At 37.7% G+C, this 24,172-nt stretch overlaps 2 protein-coding genes and 1 long non-coding RNA gene across 4 annotated transcripts in view; 2 read left to right on the top strand and 1 right to left on the bottom strand.

The window, feature by feature from the left end:
• The window catches only part of GTF2H1 (general transcription factor IIH subunit 1), a 31,590-nt gene extending 8,129 nt beyond the window's left edge, over positions 1–23,461 (top strand). For both annotated transcript variants that reach the window (XM_020907716.2, XM_070457313.1), the window contains exons 3-15: positions 2,178–2,370; positions 3,592–3,757; positions 4,723–4,816; positions 6,690–6,839; positions 6,969–7,048; positions 11,394–11,521; positions 11,632–11,719; positions 13,957–14,045; positions 14,417–14,534; positions 18,523–18,613; positions 19,083–19,198; positions 20,209–20,301; positions 22,456–23,461. In XM_020907716.2, coding sequence (XP_020763375.1) covers positions 2,178–2,370; positions 3,592–3,757; positions 4,723–4,816; positions 6,690–6,839; positions 6,969–7,048; positions 11,394–11,521; positions 11,632–11,719; positions 13,957–14,045; positions 14,417–14,534; positions 18,523–18,613; positions 19,083–19,198; positions 20,209–20,301; positions 22,456–22,542 — 1,493 coding nt within the window. In that variant the 3' untranslated portion in view covers positions 22,543–23,461. The remainder of the gene's footprint in view (positions 1–2,177; positions 2,371–3,591; positions 3,758–4,722; positions 4,817–6,689; positions 6,840–6,968; positions 7,049–11,393; positions 11,522–11,631; positions 11,720–13,956; positions 14,046–14,416; positions 14,535–18,522; positions 18,614–19,082; positions 19,199–20,208; positions 20,302–22,455) is intronic.
• LOC139031832 (small ribosomal subunit protein uS10-like) lies at positions 5,274–6,650 on the top strand (the record flags this gene model as incomplete). The annotated part of the gene is made up of 1 exon (XM_070457376.1): positions 5,274–6,650. A coding segment is annotated over one exon (417 nt), but the record flags the coding sequence as incomplete, so codon positions are not given.
• Positions 20,900–22,530, bottom strand: LOC139031817 (uncharacterized). Its single transcript, XR_011484334.1, has 2 exons — positions 22,374–22,530; positions 20,900–21,397 (listed from the first exon to the last, which is right to left on the bottom strand). It is a non-coding gene; the product is annotated as an uncharacterized lncRNA (long non-coding RNA).
• Positions 23,462–24,172: the final 711 nt, after the last annotated feature.

Below are 24,172 nucleotides of genomic sequence, written 5' to 3'. Positions count from 1 at the left end.
CCTTGACAAATTGTGTATCTTAACTGTGACCATTAATATGAATTCATTTATCTTCCTGGATATGAGATTCTTCTCCTAGATAAAATCCTTTGCAGATTTCAAGAAATATGACACTTTAAAACATAGATAGTCCTCAACTTGCGAGAGGTCAGTGTACAAAGGTCCTTTGTATATGAACAGTTTCCCGAAGGGCTTGCCTCTAATTTGCTGCTGGAAATGACCAAGAGCTTCATCTTTCTCCCCTGAAATAACTTAGTTTCTTAATTTCCAAAAGGAAATGCTGTTTAAAATTCATTATATTAATAATTCAGTACTGCCTGAGCTATCGTCTTTGTCCACTCTCCTGCCAACACTACTTCCTTTTAAAACTTTGTTTCTGTGGAGAAATGCCTTACCAAGTCTCTAATAATAATCTTGCAAACTAGCATTGGTTCTTCAGTAGCCTCACAAAATAGGAACTGCCTGTATTAGCACTTCTCTTAAACGGGAAGCCTGCTCTATACCTTTGCAAAATATAGACTTCCTATGATTCTCACAGCATGCAGTAGAGAACATGCCTATCCCCTATGTTGGGAGGAGAGCACATACCCAAATCTAGATGTGCATGAAATCAGTTTTCATTTTAAGCTGAATATTTGAAAGAATGCTCATTTCTGAAACAAGCCATTGGAAGTTTTCAGTAATAACATTACTAAGGTAAAAATCAGCAATTTTGTTAGTTAAAAAACTTCAGAAGTAGGCCTCTCAGAGGCACAAGCTAAGATGGAGCAAGAATAAAGCAATGACTAAGAAAAGACACCTAGAAAGGAGTGATAGTTTGTTTTGGAGGAATAGAATAGTAGAACAGGCTGGCTGACAGTGTAAATGGCTTCATATTGCTACTTTTAGCAGTAAGGTATTTTATCTAAACTGTTGGTTTGGAAGCAACATCTTCATTGAAAACATTTCTCTTTATTTAAGTGTTAGTAGATTGCTTTACAAGGAGCTCTTAGTTATGTGTTCACACTACCATGATTCACGCATTTAGTAAGACAAAGCCCCTTCATCTGTTTGCCTCATGACGAAGACAAGCCATGAGGCCCACTTTTTAAGAATAAGGGATTTCTATTATGGAAGTATATTTTGACATTTCCAGTGCCAGCTTATTTCGAAAATCGTCACAGTTACAGAAAAGTTGAAGGAATGGTGCAATGTGTATACCTGTAATTATATCCTATCTAAGTGTTATTATTTTGCCATATTTGTTTTATTATATATGCATATACTTTGACTGTTCATGACATTATGACACCAAGAAAATTTTTATAACTATCCATAACACTATTGAATTTTTTTCCCCAGTTGTCCAAACAATGTTTTTTATACCTGTGGGGGTTTTTTGGTTGTTTTTTTAACCAATATCTGGTCTAGGTTCATGTATGTAGTTGTAGTCTCTAGTCTCTTCTTTAGGCGTATGGACTTGTAGAATATCATACATTCTGATTATGTCAGATCAAGCTTTTATTTAATTATTTCCTGTATTTCTTATAAACTAAAAGTCAAGTCTGCAGTCTTGACTATACTGAAGTTAAACATTTTCAACAAGAAGAGCACCTAAGTGGTGGTGCTGGCTTCCTGTTCTGTCACCTCAGAAAGCCCATAGTGTCAGATTGTCCATTTTTAATGCGGCTAAGTTTGATCACTTGATTTAAGTGTTGACGCCTGATCTCAAATGTAAAATTACATATTTCCCTTTGCAGTTATTAAATAAGGTATGAGCTATGTTTTGGAGTTTTTTGAATTATGACAAATCATTTTTATTAATGATAATGTCAGGTGGAAGCAGCTGTTGGTGAATTCAGGACTCCCGAGTTGGCTGTTTAGAAAGCTTTAAAGAAATCTGCTCAGTTGAGTGGAAACAAAAGCCCTTCAGCATCCAGAGGTGGACTAGTGGGTAAGACATGCCACATAAAAAGAATACTAAAAAAGGAACCTTAGTGTTACCAGTGAATTTGTTGAACCATGCTCTGGTAATATGCCGTTATTTGGAAAGAGTAGATTTCTTAAGCATCGAGATTGGAATAGGGCAACTAAAGCCCGAAGAAAGCCTGAGTCTTCTTGGGACGAGCAGTAACTTATGTATGACTGTTTGCACAGTGCGAATGTCCTAATCTAACTAGCCTTGTGCTTCTCTTTAGGCCAGAAAATCAGTCCAGAAGGAAAAGCGAAAATTCAGCTTCAACTGGTCCTGCATGCAGGGGACACAACTAACTTCCATTTTTCCAATGAAAGCACAGCAGTGAAAGAGCGGGATGCAGTGAAAGACCTTCTTCAGCAACTGCTTCCCAAATTCAAGCGGAAAGCAAATAAAGAACTGGAAGAGAAAAACAGGTGAAGGAGGGAAAGAACAGCCTTTCAAAGAGACGCTAGGTTCTTAGAAGTCAAGTAATGGTTTGTTGTTTCTCACCCTTTGTGCTCTGATAGTGTAGTCGAGGAAAATACAGGCTTTGTTATCTTTATCTCTGTGTTTGGTTGGTTGGTTTGTTTTTTAAATTAGAGGAAAATTGCTTTAAGATGTTGTATTGCTTTTTGCTGTACAACAATGCAAATCAGCCATAATTACACATGTGTTCCCTCCCTCTTGAACCCATCTACAGGGAAGGAGGGGAGATGCAGATGTAAAGAATGAACCTGTGGGCACAGTGGGGGAAGGAGAGAGTGGGATGAGTGGAGAAAGGAGCATCAGCGTATATACAGGGTCTTGTGTCAGATAGCGAGTGGGAAGCAGCTGTGTAACGTAGGGAGCTCAGTTGGTGCTCAGTATGTTTGGTTCTTCAGCATCTTAGCTAACTTTGGCTTTCAGCAAATGCGATGAATTAGAAGTTAAACTAACTGCCTCAAGCCAAGTATCAGATTAGGAATAAAACTGTAATTCAGAGATGCCAAGGTCCCTTAATTCTCTGTCACAGAGAAGATACTAAGAAGTGTCTTTGTGAATGAGAAACCTGAAAAAAGTCATACTAAGATGTTTAGAAAACATCTAAAATAACAAGAATTTCTGGGACTTCCTGGCAGTCCAGTGGTTAAGAATCTATGCTTCCATTGCTGGGGCATAGGTGCAATCCCTGCTCAGGAACTAAGGTCCTGCATGCGGCGTGGCATGGTGAAATAAATAAATAAATTTAAAATAATGAGAATTTCTGACAAGATGAATTATCTTTCTGTGCTTATAGCTCCGAGTGTTTATCACCATGAAAAACTTAGTTGGTAGAAAATCCCTCTTCCCCATTCAGCTTTTCGTGAAAGAAACCGCAGTACAGTACAAATGCAGCCTTTGTGTCTCTGGAATATAGGGATGAGTAGGACCAAATCCAAGCCCTCAAAGACTTTAGCCTTTGCTGCTTCAACTGCCTTCCATTTGTTTGCACTGGATTTCTTCCTCCAAAAATGTTTTTTTGCTTTTAATTACTAACAAATGAAGTAAATGACCTCTGCTGCTCAGTCATCACAAAATGAAAATTGGGTGTTTTGTGTACCTAAGGTCTTTTTAGAATGCTACCTAAATGGTGTTTTATTCTAAAAGTTCAATATGTTGATATATTCTATCACCAGAATGCTGCAAGAAGATCCTGTTTTGTTTCAGCTTTATAAAGACCTTGTTGTGAGTCAAGTCATCAGTGCTGAGGAATTCTGGGCCAATCGTTTACATGTGAACGCAGCAGAGAGTTCTTCCATGTCTAACCATAAGCAGGATGTTGGCATTTCTGCAGCATTTCTGGTATGGACCCTCCTAGATTTCTAAAGAGGAAAAAAACCCTGGTATATGTGCTAATGATGCCATTTTCTCTGTAAAATTTAGTATTTCCTTAAAGTAAATTAACAGATACTTCAGTAGCCCTGATACTCTTCTAAAATGGACTTTTGAAAATGAATCTTCTAGCAATTGGACTAATGCTTATTTCTCCTAATACTTTTAAAATAAGGGCTTTCAGATATTTTTTTTTTCCTTTTTTAATGATTTCAATATTTTACCTATAATGTAAGTTTAAATGTAAAATGACCATCATGTTACAAAAAAGTAAAATTTGGTAACTTCTCTGGCAGCCCAGTGGTTAAGACTCTGCACTTACAATGCAGGGGACACTGGTTCAGTTCCTGGTCTGGGAGGTAAGACCTCACATGCCATGTCGCATTATCAAAAAGTTTAAAAAAAAAAAAATTTAAAGAAGATTTGCAAAATGTATCTTGAAAGGAAAGTTGAGAATACCGTATGTATGGAATTAGAAAGTGAGTTTCAGTCTATGCTTTGGTAAAACCAAAGCATTATTTATACACTTAACAAAAATTTCAGTACCAGTTACATGTTTGGCCTCTTTCTGAGTGCTTAGCAGTGAATTAAATTAATAAGGCCTTTCTTAAAAATCAGATAATATGTTGTAACCAGATAGGTAAATATTTGGTAACTGTAAGCTTTATGTTAAATTTCCACTAGGTATCTGCCTTTGGCCACATTTAAATGTGTCTGTCTGACCATGTTGTATTTTCAGAAAAACAGATTTTACTGGTCACTAAAGTTATGTGAAGCAGGTCAGATTGATTTGACCCATCTCTGTACCAAAAGTAAAGGCAAAGGATTTGTCTCTGTATTTCATTCAGAGAGTCTGTTTTTCATCCTTTCTCCTGTGTCCATTGGGTTCTTAGACATCTTGGCCCAATACTCTTTAACAAATGTCTTTATTTTAGGCTGATGTCCGACCCCAGACAGATGGATGTAATGGTTTGAGATACAATTTAACATCTGATATCATTGAGTCCATTTTTAGGACCTATCCAGCAGGTAAGAAGAATCAGTTTTTTCATATAGTTAAAATATTTGTTTGAATGAATTCAGTGAAATATCTGAAAAACAAAAAGCTTACCTTTATTCCTGATAAAGTGCAGTAAAATATGTAAAGTGCTTTATCCAGTGCCTGATGTGGTAGTATTAAGAGCTTAGCATGTAATGTACTGACATCGATCCATGGGGATGATGACTTTCTCATTCCTTCCACTGGTGGTTCTTAAACTTTATTTACCCTTTAACATAACCTGAGTAGGCTGACATACTCCAGAGGCATCAGTAAATGAGTGTCTACAGCACTGACTCAGATCGTCCTTCATGCTGCCTGCAGAATGACTTTTCTGACCCACAAATCATTTCCCTTGGAGAAATCATCTGAAGTATAAATGCCCTCTTTGAGGAAGACGCGGTCGCCGCTGCAGCGGAGCTCATTGCCGCCCGCTCTTGTTCTTGACTCACCGCTGTTCGCTCTCGCCAAGGAGCAAGTCGGTCAGGAAGCCGCGCCGCAGCCGTGGCCTGTAAAGACACCAGCAAGACCCCCGTGGAGCCAGAGGTGGCCATTCACCTTATTAGGATCACACTCACCGGCCGCAGCGTGAAGTCTCTGGAGAAGGTGTGTGCTGACCTGATCAGAGGCGCGAAGGAAAAGAACCTCAAAGTGAGAGGATCAGTTCGGATGCCTGCCAAGACTCTGAGAATAACTACAAGGAAAACTCCTTGTGGTGAAGGTTCTAAGACTTGGGATCGATTCCAAATAAGGATCCACAAGCAACTCATTGACCTCCACAGCCCTTCTGAAATTGTCAAGCAGATCACTTCCATCAGTATTGAGCCAGGAGTCAAGGTGGAAGTCACCATTGCCGATGCCTAAATCAACCTTTTTAATAAATCGATAATCAGTTGTTAAAAAAAATAAAGTATAAATGGTTTGATCCTAGCTCTAGTGCAAGTGCAGCCGAGGTTGAGAGCAGTTACTGCAGTCTTGTTCTAACTACACAGAGCTCTCAAACCGCTTTGTTGTCTCTCCCGGCTTCCTCAGCTTCTGCCCCTTCACTCCTCAGGACTCAGTCTCCTAGGGTTCACCTCAGGCATCACTTCATTGCCACTTCTGTAAAATCTGACTTCCTTAGACAGATGTACTCCCCCTCCCCATTCCATCTACAGGGCTGTGTGTCTTACCACATTATAATGTAGTTATTTTCTATTTTTCTGATAATAATTATGTAGTGTTGACTCTTTGTCAGACACCATTCTGAGGCCTTTATGTGTCTTTATTAATTGTCACAAATAATACCTATGGATTAGGTTATCATTACCCCATGTTACAGATGAAGAAACCAAGATAAAGAAAGATTAAGTAATTTATCCAGCATCACATTGGATAATAATTGGTGGACCTAGAATTTTAAACTCATGCTTTCCAGCTTAAGAGACCTTAACCTCTTAACTTAATCTCTTTGCTTATTAGACAACACAGGCTTCTGGAGTGCTGAACTGATAGTCCAGTGGGTTATGGAGATCTTTGTTTATTTCCCCAGCACCCAATATGGTGCTTTGGACTAAAAGTGTCCATATATAAATGATCAAACAGGCAAACTCAGGTCTTCCTCTTAATCTTGATGTTCCCAATAAAACTTTGAAACTTGAAGCTTATTAATTTTCTTGGTGCAAAATAAGGTTTTGTTTCTAATTTAAGATTCGTAAAGGTAATGTCTAATGTAATCTCTCAAGTGATGTTGCAGTTAAATTATTGTTTGTAAAGTTGAATACTTTTATAATTTGGTTTTGCTCTTGGACTGTTTTTAAACTAATTTGAGAGGTTTTAAGAATTGGAAATTCACTGTGTAACTATTGTGGTTTTTATTCACAGTAAAAATGAAATATGCAGAAAATGTTCCCCACAACATGACAGAAAAGGAATTCTGGACACGTTTCTTTCAGTCCCATTATTTCCACAGGGACCGGCTGAACACAGGGTCAAAGGACCTCTTTGCAGAATGTGCCAAAATAGATGAAAAAGGTAATTGCTTATCCCTGACACACTCTAGCATTTAATCTGCTGCTCTCTAGTCATCAGTGCCATTCGTGATTATTTTGCTTTCTGGGAAAGGTAAAACTTATTCAACTTTTTATTTCATTGATTCTCTAGGGTTAAAAACAATGGTTTCATTAGGAGTGAAAAACCCGCTACTTGACTTAACAGCTTTGGAAGATAAACCATTAGATGAGGTAAGTAGTAGTAAAAGGATTTACAAGAGAAAATAGTCTTTTCCCAGTCTTCAACATTTCTATTTTAAAATTGCCTGAAGTATAGATGTTCTACTTGTGAGAAGGTAAAACAGAATAATGTTATTTGAAGTGGTTTATCAAAAGTGCTTTTTGATAGCACTATTCATTATTAAGATTGCATGGGAGAACTGAAATTCCTCTGTGAGTTGGTAGAACATTTTTTACAAGAATTTTTTAACTCCCTTATCAACAGTTAATTCAGTTTAGTTCAGTTCAGTCACTGAGTCGTATCCGACTCTTCATGACCCCATGAATCGCAGCACGTCAGGCCTCCTTGTCCATCACCAACTCCCGGAGTTTACCCAAACTCATGTCCGTCGAGTCAGTGATGCCATCCAGCTATCTCATCCTCTGTCAAACACCACAGGTCAAAAGCATCGATTCTTCGGCGCTCAGCTTTCTTCACAGTCCAACTCTCACATCCATACATGACCACTGGAAAAACCATAGCCTTGACTAGACGAACCTTTGTTGGCAAAGTAATGTCTCTGCTTTTTAGTGCTATTTAGGTTGGTCATAACTTTCCTTGCAAGGAGTAAGTATCTTAATTTCATGGCTGCGGTCACCATCTGCAGTGATTTTGGAGCCCAAAAAAATAGTCAGCTACTGTTTCCACTGTTTCCACATCTATTTCCCATGAAGTGATGGGACCAGATGCCATGATCTCAGTTTTCTGAATGTTGAGCTTTAAGCCAACTTTTTCACTCTCCTCTTTCACTTTCATCAAGAGGCTTTTTAGTTCCTCTTCACTTTGTGCCATAAGGGTGGTGTCATCTGCATATCTGAGGTTATTGATATTTCTCCTGCTAATCTTGATTCCAGCTTGTTGTTCTTCCAGCCCAGCATTTCTCATGATGTACTCTGCATGTAAGTTAAATAAGCAGAGTGACAATGTACAGCCTCGACATACTCCTTTTCCTGTTTGGAACCAGTCTGTTGTTCCATGTCCAGTTCTAACTATTGCTTCCTGATCTGCATATAGGTTTCTCAAGAGGCAGGTCAGGTGGTCTGGTATTCCCATCGCTTGAAGAATTTTCCACAGTTTATTTTGATCTACACAGTCAAAGGCTTTGGCATAGTCAAGCAGAAATAGATATTTTTCTGGAACTCTCTTGCTTTTTGGATGATCCAGCGGATGTTGGCAATTTGATCTCTGGTTCCTCTGCCTTTTCTAAAACCAGCTTGAACAACTGGAAGTTCACGGTTCGCGTATTGCCGAAACCTGGCTTGGAGAATTTTGAACATTACTGTCGTGTGAGATGAGTGCAATTGTGTGGTAGTTTGAGCATTCTTTGGGATTGGAATGAAAATGGACCTTTTCCAGTCCTATGGCCACTGCTGAGTTTTCCAAATTTGCTGGCATATTGAGTGCAGCACTTTCACAGCATCGTCTTTCAGGATTTGAAATAGCTCAACTGGCATTCCATCACCTCCACTAGCTTTGTTCATAGTGATGCTTTCTAAGGCCTACTTGACTTGACATTCCAGAATGTCTGGCCCTAGGTGAGTGATCACACCATTGTGATTATCTGGGTCATGAAGATCTTTTTTGTACAGTTCTTCTGTGTATTCTTGCCACCTCTTAGTATCTTCTGCTTCTGTTAGGTCCATACCATTTCTGTCCTTTATCGAACCCATCTTTGCATGAAATGTTCCCTTGGTATCTCTAATTTTCTTGAAGAGATCTCTAGTCTTTCCCATTCTCTTCTTTTCCTCTGTTTCTTTGCATTGATCACCAAGGAAGGCTTTCTTATCTCTCCTTGCTATTCTTGGGAACTCTGCATTCAAATGGAAATACCTTTCTTTTTCTCCTTTGCTTTTCGCTACTCTTCTTTGCACAGCTATTTGTAAGGCCTCCTCAGACAGCCATCTTGCTTTTTTGCATTTCTTTTCCATGGGGATGGTCTTGATCCCTGTCTCCTGTACAGTGTCACGAACCTCCATCCATAGTTCATCAGGTACTCTGTCTATCAGATCTAGTCCCTTAAATTTATTTCTCACTTCCACTGTACTGTCTAGGTATTAATAAAGGTTTAACACCTGTTTTATGCTGTATCTAAGTAAGTGTGAAAAAATATTAGATAGGGAAAAGATGATAAACATTGTTGGTTGCCCACTATTTACCAAATGCTGAGCACAGTCATGACCCTTACTCCACATTAGCCCCATTTTGTTTCAATAGCTGGACCATCAAGTATGAGCTACCTACCTCAACATCATAACTCCAGACTTAGAAATTCATCCAATGCTAGAGAAGTAGGTGATCCATTCTGATCAAAGCTAATTCTGTCCCTACCTCTATCTTCTAGTCTAGAAAGGACCTTGCCTTCCTCAGTTACTCTCTGGACACTATTAACTTTTAGTGCCCTTCCTTTCATTTAATTTTTATTTTCTTGCTTTCCTTTGGCTCTTTTTCTATTGACATTTGCTCATATCTTTTTTCTCTTAGTGTATGCATGCTCCAGGTGAGAAAACCAATGTTAAAATTTCATCTATAGTCCAAAGTATTAAATTAACAGAAAATAATCCTTGGTGCCCCAGTGAGTTGTTTGCCTAATGAAATTCAGTTGTTTTCTTGAAAATTCTCAGCACTCAGTCAGTTCCTTGGTGAATCTCAACACATTATAAACATAATCTCTTTAATCACCCTGAAAAAATGAAGCTAAATAAACCACACAGCTGTTAAGTACATTGACTTTAAAACCAAACTACTTGGTTTTAAACTGTAGATTTTTTTAATATTTCTCTTATCAATTTTCTTATAAAATAAGGTTAATAGCTCTGACCTTGAGGAGAGGTAGGAAATTTGGAGAGGTGTTGTTTAAGGATACAAACATAGCTAGTAGATCATTTTTGTAGACCTAATGCACAGCATGGTTGACAGTAGAAACTTCAGGTTGCTCAGAAACTAGATCTACTTCTTAGTAAGAGAAATGATAATTATGTGACATATAGAGGTATTAGCCACACTGGTAATCATTTTGCAATCTGAAATCAACACATTGTAAACCTTAAACTTACACAATTTACTTTTTTTATTATTTACATTTTTAAAACTATCCATGTTGTATTCCCTTGCATGGATATGTAAAAATTTATAAAACCAAACCTTTTAATAAAAATGTTGGTTGATTCAATTTTTCCCTCCTCTTTGCCTATCATCCTCTAGTAATTCTGTCCCAAGATATGGACTTGGGGTTCCTTATAATTACATTCTTTCTGTTCCATTGATAAAAATATCAATACTAATTGTGTAATGATGACTCCCAATTAGTCCTGGTCTGGCTAACCCAAGAGGTCCAAAATCATATGTCCAACTCCCTACTTGGTATCTTCATTTAGGTTGTTTCCACACACCCCTCAGCATAACATGTCCAAAATGGAGTCTTTGATTCCCATCCTCAAAAACCTATTTCTTCCTGGCCCTTCCCTATGCTAGTTAAAAAAAACAAAAACAACATTAGCATGGACTCAGTTGTTCAAGCCAAAACCTAGTAGTCTCCTTGATCCCGCCCCTTTGTTGACCTCCAACATTCAGTTGCTCAGCAGGTGCCTTACATCTCAGAACTGTCTGCACAGACACATTAGCCTCCTAATTGATCTTGTTTTTGTTCCCCATAGTTTATTCTTCCCTAGCAGTAAGAGTTATAAATCAGATCATAATGTTCCCCTATGTAAAAACTTTCTCAGGGGTTTCTCATTAAACTTAGAATAAAATCGGAACTACTACCAGGCTCTTAATTTGGCCTCTGCGTACTCAGTTGGGGCTGTTTCTTGGCCCACCCTTCATTCAAGGTATACTGAACTGCATACAAACCCATGACACAGTATGTTTTGCATTATTCCTATACCTTCTGTTTAAGCAGTTTCTTCTTCCTGAAATGCTGTTCAGTGTTTGCCTTGCAAGCACCTACCTATTCATCTTACGGTGCTCCATGAAGCTCCTTTGAACCTGCCCTCCCCCCCACCTCTAATGGGATTGACCACTTCTTTCATAGCACCTGTAAGTTTTAACTTAAGTGTAATGGCTTACAGCCCAGCATCCCACTAACCAATATTTTAATGTTTTGCTAACTAGTCCAAAATTGCTACTTAGGGAAAAAAATGCAGCACTTAGCAATTAAGATATTTTTGTGATACTGAAAGCAGTTAGTAGCATTTTTAATCTTTTTGTGTGTGTATAATGTTACTTATTTTTAAATTTTTACCTGTAAATATTTTTTAAGTCCTATATCCAGAAAATTTTTTCAACTCAACAATATCTCTACTAAATTGTTCCTTGCAGGGCTATGGCATTTCCTCCGTGCCATCTACTTCTAATTCTAAATCCATCAGAGAGAATAGTAATGCTGCCATCATCAAGAGATTTAACCATCACAGTGCCATGGTCCTGGCAGCAGGTCTCAGGAAACAGTTAAGTACACATGCAAAGGTGCACTCACTGGGTTTTCCATGATAGCCAGTTGGAGTTTTGTTGTTCTTCCTGTGGTATTTAACATTAATTTTTTTCCCTTTGTTTTCAGAGAAGCACAAAAGGAGCAAAATGGCGAGCCCAGCAGCATTGATGGAAATTCCGGAGATGTAGATTGCTTTCAGCCAGCAATCAAAAGGGTATGAGTAAAAAGTCTGGAATGCTTATGGCTCAGATTTCTCCAGATATATGTTATGTAACTGACAGTACCTTATGTTGACCCTTGATAAGTTCATAGGGCTTTAGTTCTTCTGGCCAAGCTGTTAAATATTAGGCTTAAAAAATACTTCCTCAGTTTTGGCTTACCAGCCTACTTTCCAGGGACTCAAGTCTGTTAACTTTTTATTGTTTTATTTATCTCCTTCACCTATAAACACACATAAATGTTAACACATAGTTTTATTTTCTGGAAGAGTACCCAACAAAGGCAATATGACAGAAAGAAAAAAGTAAAGGTTTGAGTATTTGATTTAAAAGATAAGATTTGGCCCTCATGTTACACCTAGCATTTTAGAACTGGAAATGTCTTTCATTAAATACTGAAGATGGATTGTGAGGGAGTATGAACAGTTACCTACTTGTATATTTCTTCTCTGTCTGCAACTTTGCCAAGCTTCTGTATCCCTCAATTTTAAGTTCCTCCTTCATTATAAAAATTATGATTAGGCTTTCTTAGAGGGCGATCAGGCAATATAGTGTATTAAATTTTTAAAGGTTTATACCCTTAATTTGACTTCTAGACAGTATTCCACTTGGGACTTTTTTTTTTTAAAGATATGTGCAAACAAATACACTGACAGTATTATAATTGAGAAAATAGCAAACATCATGATATTCGTGATACATCCCTACAGTGGAGATTGATGCATGCAGCAAATAATGACTACTTTAAAGTGAGTTCACATATTGAAAAAAAAAGTGAGTTCACATATACCGTGACAATAGTTCACTTCATTAAAATTAAAGAAACCATTTTTTAGTTGCCTTACATGCCATATTAGGTGGCAGGAAACAAAAATGAATAAGACTGGGTTTTTGTCCTCAAAGAATTTAGTGTCTATAGGTAAAACAAAAAAGAATAATCATAAAACAGAATTTAAAGTATAGTAATTGTTTACAGTAGGAACCAGAGAGTAAGTAGATAAAGTTTGCAGAACTAATATGATCCAATTAAGTTTATGAACTTTAAGAGATTATAGGTCCTTTATGTATTTCAGTCACCTAATATGTTTCTACAGGGATATACACCTTTAAAATTAACAAAGTAAAAAATTTCTTCTCTGAAATAAGCAAAGTGAAGCTAAAATAGAAGCCAGAGATGCTAAAAAGAAATCTAGGAAGTGATTCTTTGCAATATTGCACTGAGTACCCTTGATTCTTGGTAGTGATGAAATTGTCAAAAATCACTGAATTTTCACAATATTCAGTGATAAACTGACTCAGGATGTTCTTTCATGTCAGTAGTTGTCTGCTGTGTGTTCCACAAGGGATTTATAGAATGAGAGATCCTGGAATAATAATAGACAGAGTCCTCCTATTCATGGAGCTTTCAGTTAAGTGTGAAAATTAGGTGGATGACCAGGCCTTGGCAAAGATTTAGGATTTGGATTTATATAAGAGGTTGGGTCAGGACATGACTTAAATCAGGCAGCAGCAGGCATAGAAATGAGCTTGACATACGGGAATGGTAGTGAAAGACATCAGTATGCCTTGAAGTTGACTCAAGGGTATAGAGATGAGAAAGTAGTAAAAACACGCTGAGTCTAGGTGAGTTGGGACTGATTGATACATTACTCTGAATAGCATGCTAAGGTCAGATTTGTTCCTATACAGTCCAGGAGAAAGCACATTAGTAAAACCAAAATAAAGAATGCAGATGTAAACCCAAGTACATGGAGGGATTAAATACATATATGATAAACATGGCATTTCAGAATCAGTGGGGAAAGATGTTATTCTACAAATGGTGTTGGGGGACTGGGGGACTGATTAATAATACTTTTTTAAAAACTGATTCCCTGCCTTATTCCTTATTTTACAATAAATTCTGTTGGATCAAAGTTTAAGCAAAAAAAAAAAAAAATCCACAGAAGAATAGGCATAAAGGGAATAATTAAAACTGAGAAACACCAAAGTGGGGGCAAAAAGAATTTGCAACACATTTAATAAAATTAATTTTTTTAATTTAGTTTGAGTAAAATAAACATTTTCATCTATCAGATTTTCAAATATTAAAGGTTTAATGATGCATAGTATGGTCAAAGTATAGGAAAACAGTTATTCTGTTAAGTGATTATGAGAAAATAGGTTCAGCTATGTGTAGAGGGGACACATGTAGGAAGTGCAGCAATAAAAAGTGTTGTGTTGATAATTATAGGCGAAGTTACAAGAATCCATTGAATATGAAGACTTGGGAAAAAATAATTCCATAAAAACAATTGCACTAAACCTCAAGAAGTCAGATAGGTAAGTTTGGTGACTATTAAATTAATTTGAAGCAAAATAGTTTTATATCACAAGTTGGTACAGAGTTTATTCTGCAAGTGTAGTATTCAAGTTTTTATCAGTTTGTTACCATAAAACATAGTATTGTATTTCTTTAAAAAGTTACTTTGTACATCTCAGGAAAGGATCCTAAGTGATTGAAGCGAAGAAAATAAATTTTAGCTTTCTGCTGTTCTCTTCCTATTACCCTTATTGGAATTAAGTTATTTAATTGAAATATCTTTAACTCTTTACTTGGAGGGAATGTTGTATGGAGACTGCTAAAATATTGGAAAGACAAATATTGAGCACCCTTATTCTGTGTGATTAGTAATTTCTTGGCTAATCTTCAGGTATTATCATGGTCCAACTCCAATCCAGTCGCTGCAGTATGCAACCAGTCAGGACATTATTAATTCCTTTCAAAGTATTAGAGAAGAAATGGAAGGTTACACGCCCAGGTTAACTCAGGTGGGTGACTTGTACGGTTTGAAAAACAGAATTCCCAGTTACTTCCTCAGTTTATGAGCACATTCATATTTATAAAACTCATACTTTACTTGGGGTAAAGACATATTTCTGCTTAATAAATTGAAAAAGTCAAGTAAATGAAGTATTTGGCATACCTGAAGTTCAGATGATAGATAATGAAAATAAGATAATGAGTTTTGTGGTTGCTAATTTTTTTTCTTACAATATACAGTTTTATTGGAAAAATCTCCCAGATTTCCAAAAGATTTCTGGACATCATTCTGTAGATATTCTTTGTTTTTTCCTGCCCTTAGACATACTTCAGTTGATCAGCAAGTTCTGTCAGTTCAGTAATTCTTGACTCCATCACCTTGAGTTAGGTAAATGGGACAGGTTTTCAGCACGGCCACTGCAAGTTATTTAATAAAAGCATGATTCCAACCACATCACTCTGCAACTTAAAAACCTTTGCTGCCTCCCTTTCTTCTCATAGTAACTGTCTGGATGTTCTTTGTCTGACTCGCCAAACCCTACAATCTGACCCTAACCCACATCTCTAGTCCCAACTCCAGCCATATCTCCACCATTTCCTTCCCCACATAACTTAAAAAGAGTCCCGTACTCCAGCCTAACACACTATAAACTACCCAGAGGTTTTTAATTATATCATCTACATGCTTCCTGTGCTTTTTCTCATGCTTTCTCTCTTAAGAGTGTCCTTTGCCTGTTTTTGTGTCAAGGAACAAATAGTAATAATTCAAAATAGTTCAAATTCCTTTGCCTCTGTAAAGCAGTCCTCAGCTTGCCCAGTAACGAGTTATTTTTTCCCTTTTCTCTGTTTTCATAAACACTCAGACACTTGAGTTGAAACCTGAATTGTAGTGCTTATCACATATGGGGACTTACTTTTTAAACTTTTAACCTTGAAATAATCTTAGATTTACAAAAAGTTGCAAAAGTTTTTGGACCCATTTTGAAAGTAGATCCCTTTGTGAGCATGCTGCGTTACTTCAGTCATGTCCAACTCTTTGCAACCCTATGGACTGTAGCCCATAGGCTCTTCTGTCCACGGGATTCTCCAGGCAAGGATCCTGGAGTGGCTTGCTGTGCCCTCCAGGACATCTTCCTGATCCAGGGATTGAACCCTACTTCTTAGTCTCCTACGTTGGCAGATGAGTTCTTTACCACTAGCGCCACCTAGGAGCCCCAGATCCCTTTACATCTAAATAGCACAGTACAGTTATAGAAACAGTAAGTTAACATTGTTTAAGTCTTATTATCTAATCTGTATTCTTTTAAAAAAAGTTTTTTTTTCTTTAGTTGGCTGTGCATGGTCTTTGGAGAAGGAAATGGCAACCCACTCCAGTATTCTTGCCAATAGAATTCCATGGACAGAGAGGATCCTGGCAGGCTGCAGTCCTAGGATCACAAAGAATCTACATGACTGAGCAACTAACACACATGGTCTTAGTTGAGGCACTCAGGATCTTAGTTGTGGCGTATGGGATCTAGTTCCCTGACCAGGGATCATGCCCAGGCCCCCTGTATTGGGAGCATGGAGTCTTTTATGGCGGGGGGGGGGGGGGGGGGGGGGGGGGGGCATGGAGTCTTAGCCATTAGACCACCAGGGACGTCCCTAACCTATATTCTTGGAAAAATTTCACCAATTGTACCATTAATGTCCCTGTAGCAAAAAAAAACTTTTTTGATCCAGCATCCAAATCAGGTTCATGAATTACATTTGGTTCTTAGGTCTCTTTAGTTTCCTTTACAGTGGAGTAGTTTTTCAGTCTTTATCTTTCATGACCTTGATGTTTGAAGAGTAGGTCAGTTTTTTGTAGAATGCCCTCAATTTCAGTCTCTCTAACATTTTCTCATGATTGGATTTCATTTTTGGCAAGAATTCTACCAGGTTGATGTGTAAGTAATATGTCATCCTTTGTGCATCATATGAGGAAGCGCATGTTTATTTGTCCTGCCTTGCAGTGTTAACTTTGATCACTTGGTTAAGGCACTATCTGTCTGATTTCTCTGCAGAAAACTTACCTATTTTTCCCTTCATAATTATTAAGTATCTTGTGGGGAGATACTGGGTAACTGTTTTGTTTCCCCTCAAACTTTTACCCACTAATGTTTTAGAATCTGTTGATGATTCTTGGTGAAAACAGTTATTACCATAGTGATAGGTAAATGGTGATTTTCTAATCCTATCCTCCCATCAGTTAACCTTCTGAACCTCCTTGACTCATTCATATTTATTCACGTTTCTTCATAAGCGTGGATTTTTATATTCTGTGGGTTATAAATTGTTGCTGTCCTTTTTTTTTAACTGAAATATCTTACAGTAAAATTTACCTTTTCAGTATATTCTTTTGAATTCAGTGTGTATATACAGTCATGTAATTACCAACACAAGATAAAAAGCAAGTTTTGTCACCCCTGAAAAGGTACCTTGCGCCTTTGTAGTTAGACCCTTTCCACGCCCTTTATACTGGCTGCTGTATCTTTCTGACCGTATCGTCATCAGTTTTGGGTCCCTCTTTAGTTTATGTCACAATGAGGTACTCCAAATTCATCTTACTCTGTCCCTGCTTGCCAAGTGCTGAGTAGGTTTAGAAACCAAGATCTGAGTACTAGGTGGGATGTGATTTGCTACTGGTCTCCTTGTCCTGTTAGTGGACAAAGCAAAGAAATATGTGTTGTACATACTTATGCTCACATAACAAATATGGAATTGTTTGACTACATCTTTCCTTCTAGACTATAAGTGTCCAGCATTTGGCCCTTGGGCCAAAGTAGTTCCACCTAACTTTTTTTTTTACATTTATTTATTTAGTTAGTTCAAATTTGGAAAAGCACTTATTTTGTACAAGTTCTTTTTATTGTATATAGTCAATACTAACTTTTTTAAGCTGTGGTTAGTTTAGATTTTTCCCTCCAAAAAGTGATTTGATTATCTGAGACACGTGAAGAGATTATCTGCCATCAGGTATGTATACCTGAGGGTAGCCAGTGACTAGTCAGCAAGTTTAGCAATCCCTGAAACTTCTTGTTACAGTGCATTATAGCACTTTCTGACAGAAGAAAATAGGAATCAAGTGAACTTTCATGTCTCCTTGACTCATAGTTGAAATGTAATGTGCTCTTTACACCAGGTTAAGTATTTTGTTTTGTTTTTTCATCCAGCCCATACATGCCTGGATTTCTACTTGTAAAACACACTAACCCTGTGCATGAGCTGTTCAGTGAATGATCTGTTCCTCGCTGTGGCTAGTCCTTGATACTTGTTAGGCACTCATTGAAGAGAAACATCAGTTATGTCCCTGAATGTTCATGTGGATACAGTGGGGAATGTAGGTTTTTTCCCCCTTTTGGCAATGTGTATCCACTTCCTTGAAAAATGACAAGTGATATATTTCTACTTTGCTGGATTTTCTTACGTCAGGTACCAGCCAGGGTTTATCATTTGTTTTTTTGATGTTTTTTCTTTCCTTAAACTCACCTTTACCTTCAGTGCTAAGAAGTTGGTACTTAAGAAAGAGCTTGGCTATATCACTTATATGTGGACTCTAAAAAATAGTACAAATGAACTTATTTACAAACAGACTCAGACATAGAAAACAGACTTCTGGTTACCAAGGGGACAGTGGGGGCAGCGGTGGGGGAGGCAGGAGCACTCTAGGAGTGTGGGGCCAGCAGGTGCACACTAGCAGAGAGTGGAGAGAGAACGTGGTTATACACAGAACTGAATCAGCTTGCTGTACGCCTGAAGTAGCACGGTATTATCAATCATCTACACTCTTTAAAGGTGGGGAAGCTTGACCAGACAAAAGGGTGTGTATTTTGAGGTACCTATGAATTTGTCTGGTATTCCTGGAAGATGAGTAGGTATTCTAGTAGCCTTCTGGGAAGTAGTTCACTCTGGTTGCTGTGGATTGTGTGTTAAACATTTGCTGTTAAACTGCAATGCTTTCTTCATTGCTTTCAGGTTCTCTCCAGTAGTGCTGCCAGTAGCACCATCACAGCCCTGTCCCCTGGAGGAGCACTGATGCAGGGAGGGACACAGCAAGCCATAAACCGTACGTGCTGGATCTCCTCTTGCTATCCTTTACCTAAAGCAGCTCTGAAGAGCAATTAGAGAAGAGTGCTGAAGTTGTATTGGTTTTCCTTTGGAACATTTCCGGGATCTGTGTTTTGTTTTTAATGCATCCAGATCCTGAAGCATACCTAGACAAGAGCTTAACGTTTCAGTACTATTTTAATATTACAAACAGTGGCACATTGCTATGTCATACTAAAAGGTTTTTTCCCTCTCCTACCTCTTTTTTTTTTTTTTTCCTCTCCTACCTCTTAAAGCAAAACCTGAAAAGTCCTCTGAAACACCAAGGGAATTTAGTGTCAGCCACAAAATCACTAACTTAGAATAGCACATCCAGGTTTAACATTGGCAGAGTGCACATTCACATTTATACTGTGACTGTAAATTCTCATTCTCTCAGAGACGTGGGAAAATAACTTTTATTCTGTGAACCTCTTTTTCTTTTGCAGAGATGGTGCCAAATGATATTCAGTCTGAATTGAAACACCTATATGTGGCTGTTGGGGAACTTCTACGGCACTTCTGGTCCTGTTTTCCTGTTAATACGCCATTCCTAGAAGAAAAGGTTAAAACTGATCCCAAACACAGCCAGCTGTTGTGATAATGTGAATTAGTGAGGTGTTATCTTGAAGTTAGAAAACTGTACTGAACGTTTACTATATGCCAAACGCTACTTTGCCTATATTGTTTCACTTAAGCCTCACAGTTTCCTCATGGAGTAGGTATTGATACCCATTTTGTAAAGAAACTTGAGATCCAGACCAGTTTCATAACTATTAATTGTACATCTTAAAACTTAACTATCATTTTTCTGTACACCAGAAACTAACACAACATCATTAAGTCCACTATACTTCAATTTTAAAAAAGTTATAATAACTTTACTATATAAATCATCTTACAGACAATCTTTAGGGACTCTCCTGGTGGTCCAGTGGTTAAGAGTTCACACTTCCAATGCAGGTAGTATGGGTTCATTTCCTGGATTATGTTTAAAGCTACAGAAAAAGTGCATTTTCATCTATAATTTGCCAAAGAATAAAAACTTTGAAGTAATGGGTATTGGCCAGGCTGCTGAGAGTCCTTTCTTCTACTGCTAGTACTACCTTTTTAAAAAATGCTTTGGAAAAAAAAATGCTTTGACCCAGAAATTCAACATTTGGATATATAAGAAAATAATAATTAAGAATGAGTATATGCAAATATTGAGCCATAGAGATGTTTCTCTACCACTGTCTGTGTTAGAAATGGTCTGAGATCTATCAGAAGGGGATTAGTTAAAGATACATCAATTTTAAATGATGACCTAATACTTAATGACTTAAAGATACTCACATTAAACCAAGTGGAATTTTATAACAGTATATACTGCATGTTTTCCACATACACATTTATACACATGCACAAAAATATCAGGAAGGATAGGAATTACGAACCAAAAAAATCTAAACATATGCTTCTCTGCCTGGTGGAGCCAGTAAATCTTAAAGAAAGAAAGTAACCTTGTGTATATTTTTCCCTTGATCTCTATAGGTTCTTGAGAGTCTAATTCATTATTTCTGTCATCTTTTTTAGGTAGTGAAAATGAAAAGTAATTTGGAACGATTCCAAGTTACAAAGCTCTGCCCATTCCAAGAAAAAATTCGGAGACAGTATTTAAGCACAAATGTAAGGCAAGACTCTAATTTTGGCCTGATTTTTTTTCCCTGTAGTAAAATGATGAAATTAACTGTTTTCCTGTAATTGAGTATATATGTTGTTTTTTATGTCACTGGGAATCCTGTTTTTTAATTGTAAAATGTATCATACATTCATAAGTGTGTAAAACACAGTTGCTTTTTTAAGCAGTAAAGCAGGTGTCTGTGTGCTCGCCAAGCGTGGTAAGAAATAGCACCATACCTTGGGCGCCCCTGTCCGGTTGCCCACACCGCCTTCACACTCTCTCAAGGCCGTGACTAACCCAGCATTTGTAATAATCATCTTCATGCTTTTCTATATAGATTTACAACCTATGTATATGTTCCTTAAAATGTTTATTTTGAAAACCTGAGTATCAAGTTACATTCTAGCAGTACAAAGAAAGGCAGAATTGCCATTCTGTGAAAGTGAGCTAGAAAATTCCTGGGTTATGGCCTGCCTTCAGCTTCCCTGGTTTACAGCAGGGCAGCAGCGAGGTGAGGAGTGAGAAGTGTCACCCTGCACCCAGCGTTTTTAATGTTTTTAATGGAAGGCTAGAGCAACCACGCAAGATTGTGTCTCCCATCCAAGTACTAACCAGGCCCGACCCTGCTTAGCTTCCGAGATCAGACGAGATCGGGCGCGTTCAGGGTGGTATGGCCATAGACAAGATTGTTTCTCTGTGTGTAATGCAAGTCTTCCCAGAGATGACTAGGAAAAAAGTAGCATATAAAACTACTTTTGTTCAGTGTGTGAGTAGGGTAATCAAAACAGGAAGTTTCACAGTTGAAGGCTGAAAAATCTTCATTAGTAATATTTTCAGTAAGTTTTTATTCCCTAAACTTTGGGTGTTTTTTTTTTTTTCCTCAAAACATAATATTATTTATAATTAGAAAAGAAGCTTAAAGTACCTTCCCACAGCAGAGCAGGGATCTCAGGTTTCAGTTCATGTGCCTTCTCATTTGATTGTAACTGCCTGGAGCACTGTAAAAAGGATTCTGGTAAAAAGAATTCTGAGGCCCTGAGCAGCCTTACAGGAGGCTGTGGTGGTCATCTCTTCTAACTGGTACTGTGGAAACATTGTGGCCTGTCAAGCAGAATAAATGAGTTTTATGCAGTTTACAGACAGAAGTAAGTAACATAACACTCCCCTACACAAACACACTTAGTGATAACAGATGTGGTAAATAAGGGTTTGTTTTGTTTGTTTTTAACTCTGCCTCAGATTGAATCCAAATCGTTGGCATGCTATAAGGATTTAAGCCTTCCTGTTCTCTGTCTTCATACTGCCAAAATTGACTTGGAGACTTTACAAAAATTTTACTTCCAACCATGTAAATTACACTGTCCAATTCCAAGGAAACAGATAATCCAAGGACATTCTGCCTCAGGAGTCTTTATCAGCTTAGATCAGTGTGATCCTGATGACTTCTAGTTATGTCTATAATGAGGGCAAAAAATTTTTTCTACTCAAGGTACATAGTCCTGACCTAAGGGGTTTCATAGTACTTGTGTGGAGCTTTAAGACCAATTATATTTTTCTATAATCTACTGAATTATGTGGAAATCCTAAAGTATTAAGAGCTGGGAAAGACCTAGAGAACATAGAAAAGTGCCTCTCAAGCTTGGCTGTTCGGCAGAATTAAGCTCAGAAGCTTTTGAAGATCAAAAGATTCCTGGGTATCATCTCAGACCTGCTGCCTCAGAATCTTCAGGGGAGTAGGGCATTCTTTATATTTTCTCTCAGATAGTGTTGATGCCACCCTCGGGATCTTACTTAGAAGTCTAATGTTTAAATCTCAAAATCACCAGGTTAGTTCACCTGTCTGATTTGACAGAAGAAACCAAGGCCTGTAACGCTTTCTTTCCTGTGGTTCTGTGGCTGGTTAAAGACAGGGCAGGCATAAGCCTAAGCAGGCAGGTGAGCTTCCAGCTCTCCTGTACACCGCCCCTATCCCTCTTACCTTTCTGTGCAAAGTGTATCTGAGAATACCTTCACAGAGGGCCTACATGTTGCCTCATTGGGGAAATAAAGCTTTGCAACTGCGCTCTGAAATATGTACCAGATCTGAATCAGAAGCATCAACCTCGCCAGCCATTAGCCTGTTGTTGCTTAAGGGTAAGGGTCTTGTGTTTGTTTTTCAGTTGGTTAGTCACATAGAGGAGATGCTCCAGACAGCCTACAACAAGCTCCACACGTGGCAGTCACGGCGTCTGATGAAGAAAACGTGAAGTGTCCGCAGCTCTCACAGGTTTTGTGAGGCTGAGAACTGTGGCCTGCAGTAACTCTGGAAACCTGGCCTGACAGACATGCAGGTGATCACACAGAAGTGATGAGAAACATCTGCAGCACACCGACTCTTGGAGCTGATGCTGTTGTACTTGCACATTGAGAACTGAAAGGAAAGGAACTGTGATTAAACTAAAAGCTGGGGAAGTAAATTAAGGCAGAACCAAAATGAGCTAAGTTGCAAATATATATATATATATATTTTTAAAAAGACACTGTTTACTGCAGTTACTCAGGAACTGCTTTTGATTCACATTAAGCTGCTTTCAGAAATTTAAAAAAAAAAAAAAAAACACTTTTTAAAAGGGTGCATTGATAAATCTGAGGGGTTTTTTTTTTCTGTGTAAATTTTTTTCTTAAGTTTATGGCACAGGGTACACCTTAAGTATTTCTCCTCCATCTTCCACTTGGCTCCTCAAGTTTTGCTGAATTCTAGCTATACCTTACATCAGCAAGTTAAAGAGAGTACTTTAAAAAAAGCAGAGGGAGACTGTTGCTCAGCCATCCAGAAACAGTTGTAGTCAGAAGACATCATTGGTCCTGTGTTTCCTACGGAAATAAGAAACAATAAATATTGCACTGAATGTTTGTGGTTTGGAGTCCCTAACTGATAAAGAGGGGACATGTTTGCAGAAAGTCGAGTGAGGTTTTTATGCAGAATTTTGTCAGAGGACAATGGCGCTGCATGTTTTTCTTTGAGTGCAAATGTACATTGCTAAGATTTTTTTTTTTTAAGATGGCATGTGCTTTGAAAAGAGGAAATTGCATTTTTAAGAGTTTGAAAATCTTATGAGTGAGAAATATAAGAAATCTTACTTATTTTCACCTCTTTAGAAAAAAAAATAAAAGATGTTTCTCATATCTCTCTTTCTCTAGTATTTGACTGTTGGCAAAGTGATAATCATTACCTAGTGACTACAAAGCCTAAATGCAAAGAAAAAAAAAGATATGTTTATGTTTTTGGAATCCTTCCTAATAGGATCAACTCACTATTCATCTAAGACTTCAGATGTATTAAAATTACAGGAAAAAGTAAAACTTTTTATAGATAACTCTTTTAACTGCAACACATCTTGTGGATTCTCCTTATGTGTGGTGCTTACTTGGTTGGGTTGCTCGAGGGCTACTCATTACTTTTTTAAGCCATTATACAAGCTGGTTATTTTCCATATAAAGTGGCTACAGTAGGTCAAAAACCAGTTCAGATTTCGAACCAGTAAAAGGAAAGCAACAACATCACTCTCTGCTTCAGTCCTGCCGTTTCCCTTCCAGACCAGTATAGTGATGGTGTGTTATACCTTATAGTTTTACAAAGTATATTTCAAATGTATTATTGTCATAACTACTTTATAAGCAATAGCAATGGAGCAGATCAAAAAATATTTGAAATAGAAGAAAGAGTATGTCTGGGATAAGTTCTCTGTTAAAGATTAAGTGATAAGTATAATGGAATGTTAAGTAAGAAACCATTGGGGGAATTGGGTAGGCTTCACTAAAGAGGTGACATTTTAGCTCAGCCTTAAAGATAGAAGAGGGAAGGGTGTGATGAAGGTGTGAAGGAAAGGAAAGGCA

The sequence above is a fragment of the Odocoileus virginianus genome, chromosome 28, assembly GCF_023699985.2.
Source record: "Odocoileus virginianus isolate 20LAN1187 ecotype Illinois chromosome 28, Ovbor_1.2, whole genome shotgun sequence".
NCBI classification, from domain to species: domain Eukaryota; kingdom Metazoa; phylum Chordata; class Mammalia; order Artiodactyla; family Cervidae; genus Odocoileus; species Odocoileus virginianus.
Note: the sequence above shows the minus strand (reverse complement) of the source record. Positions and strands in the feature narration are given on the sequence as shown.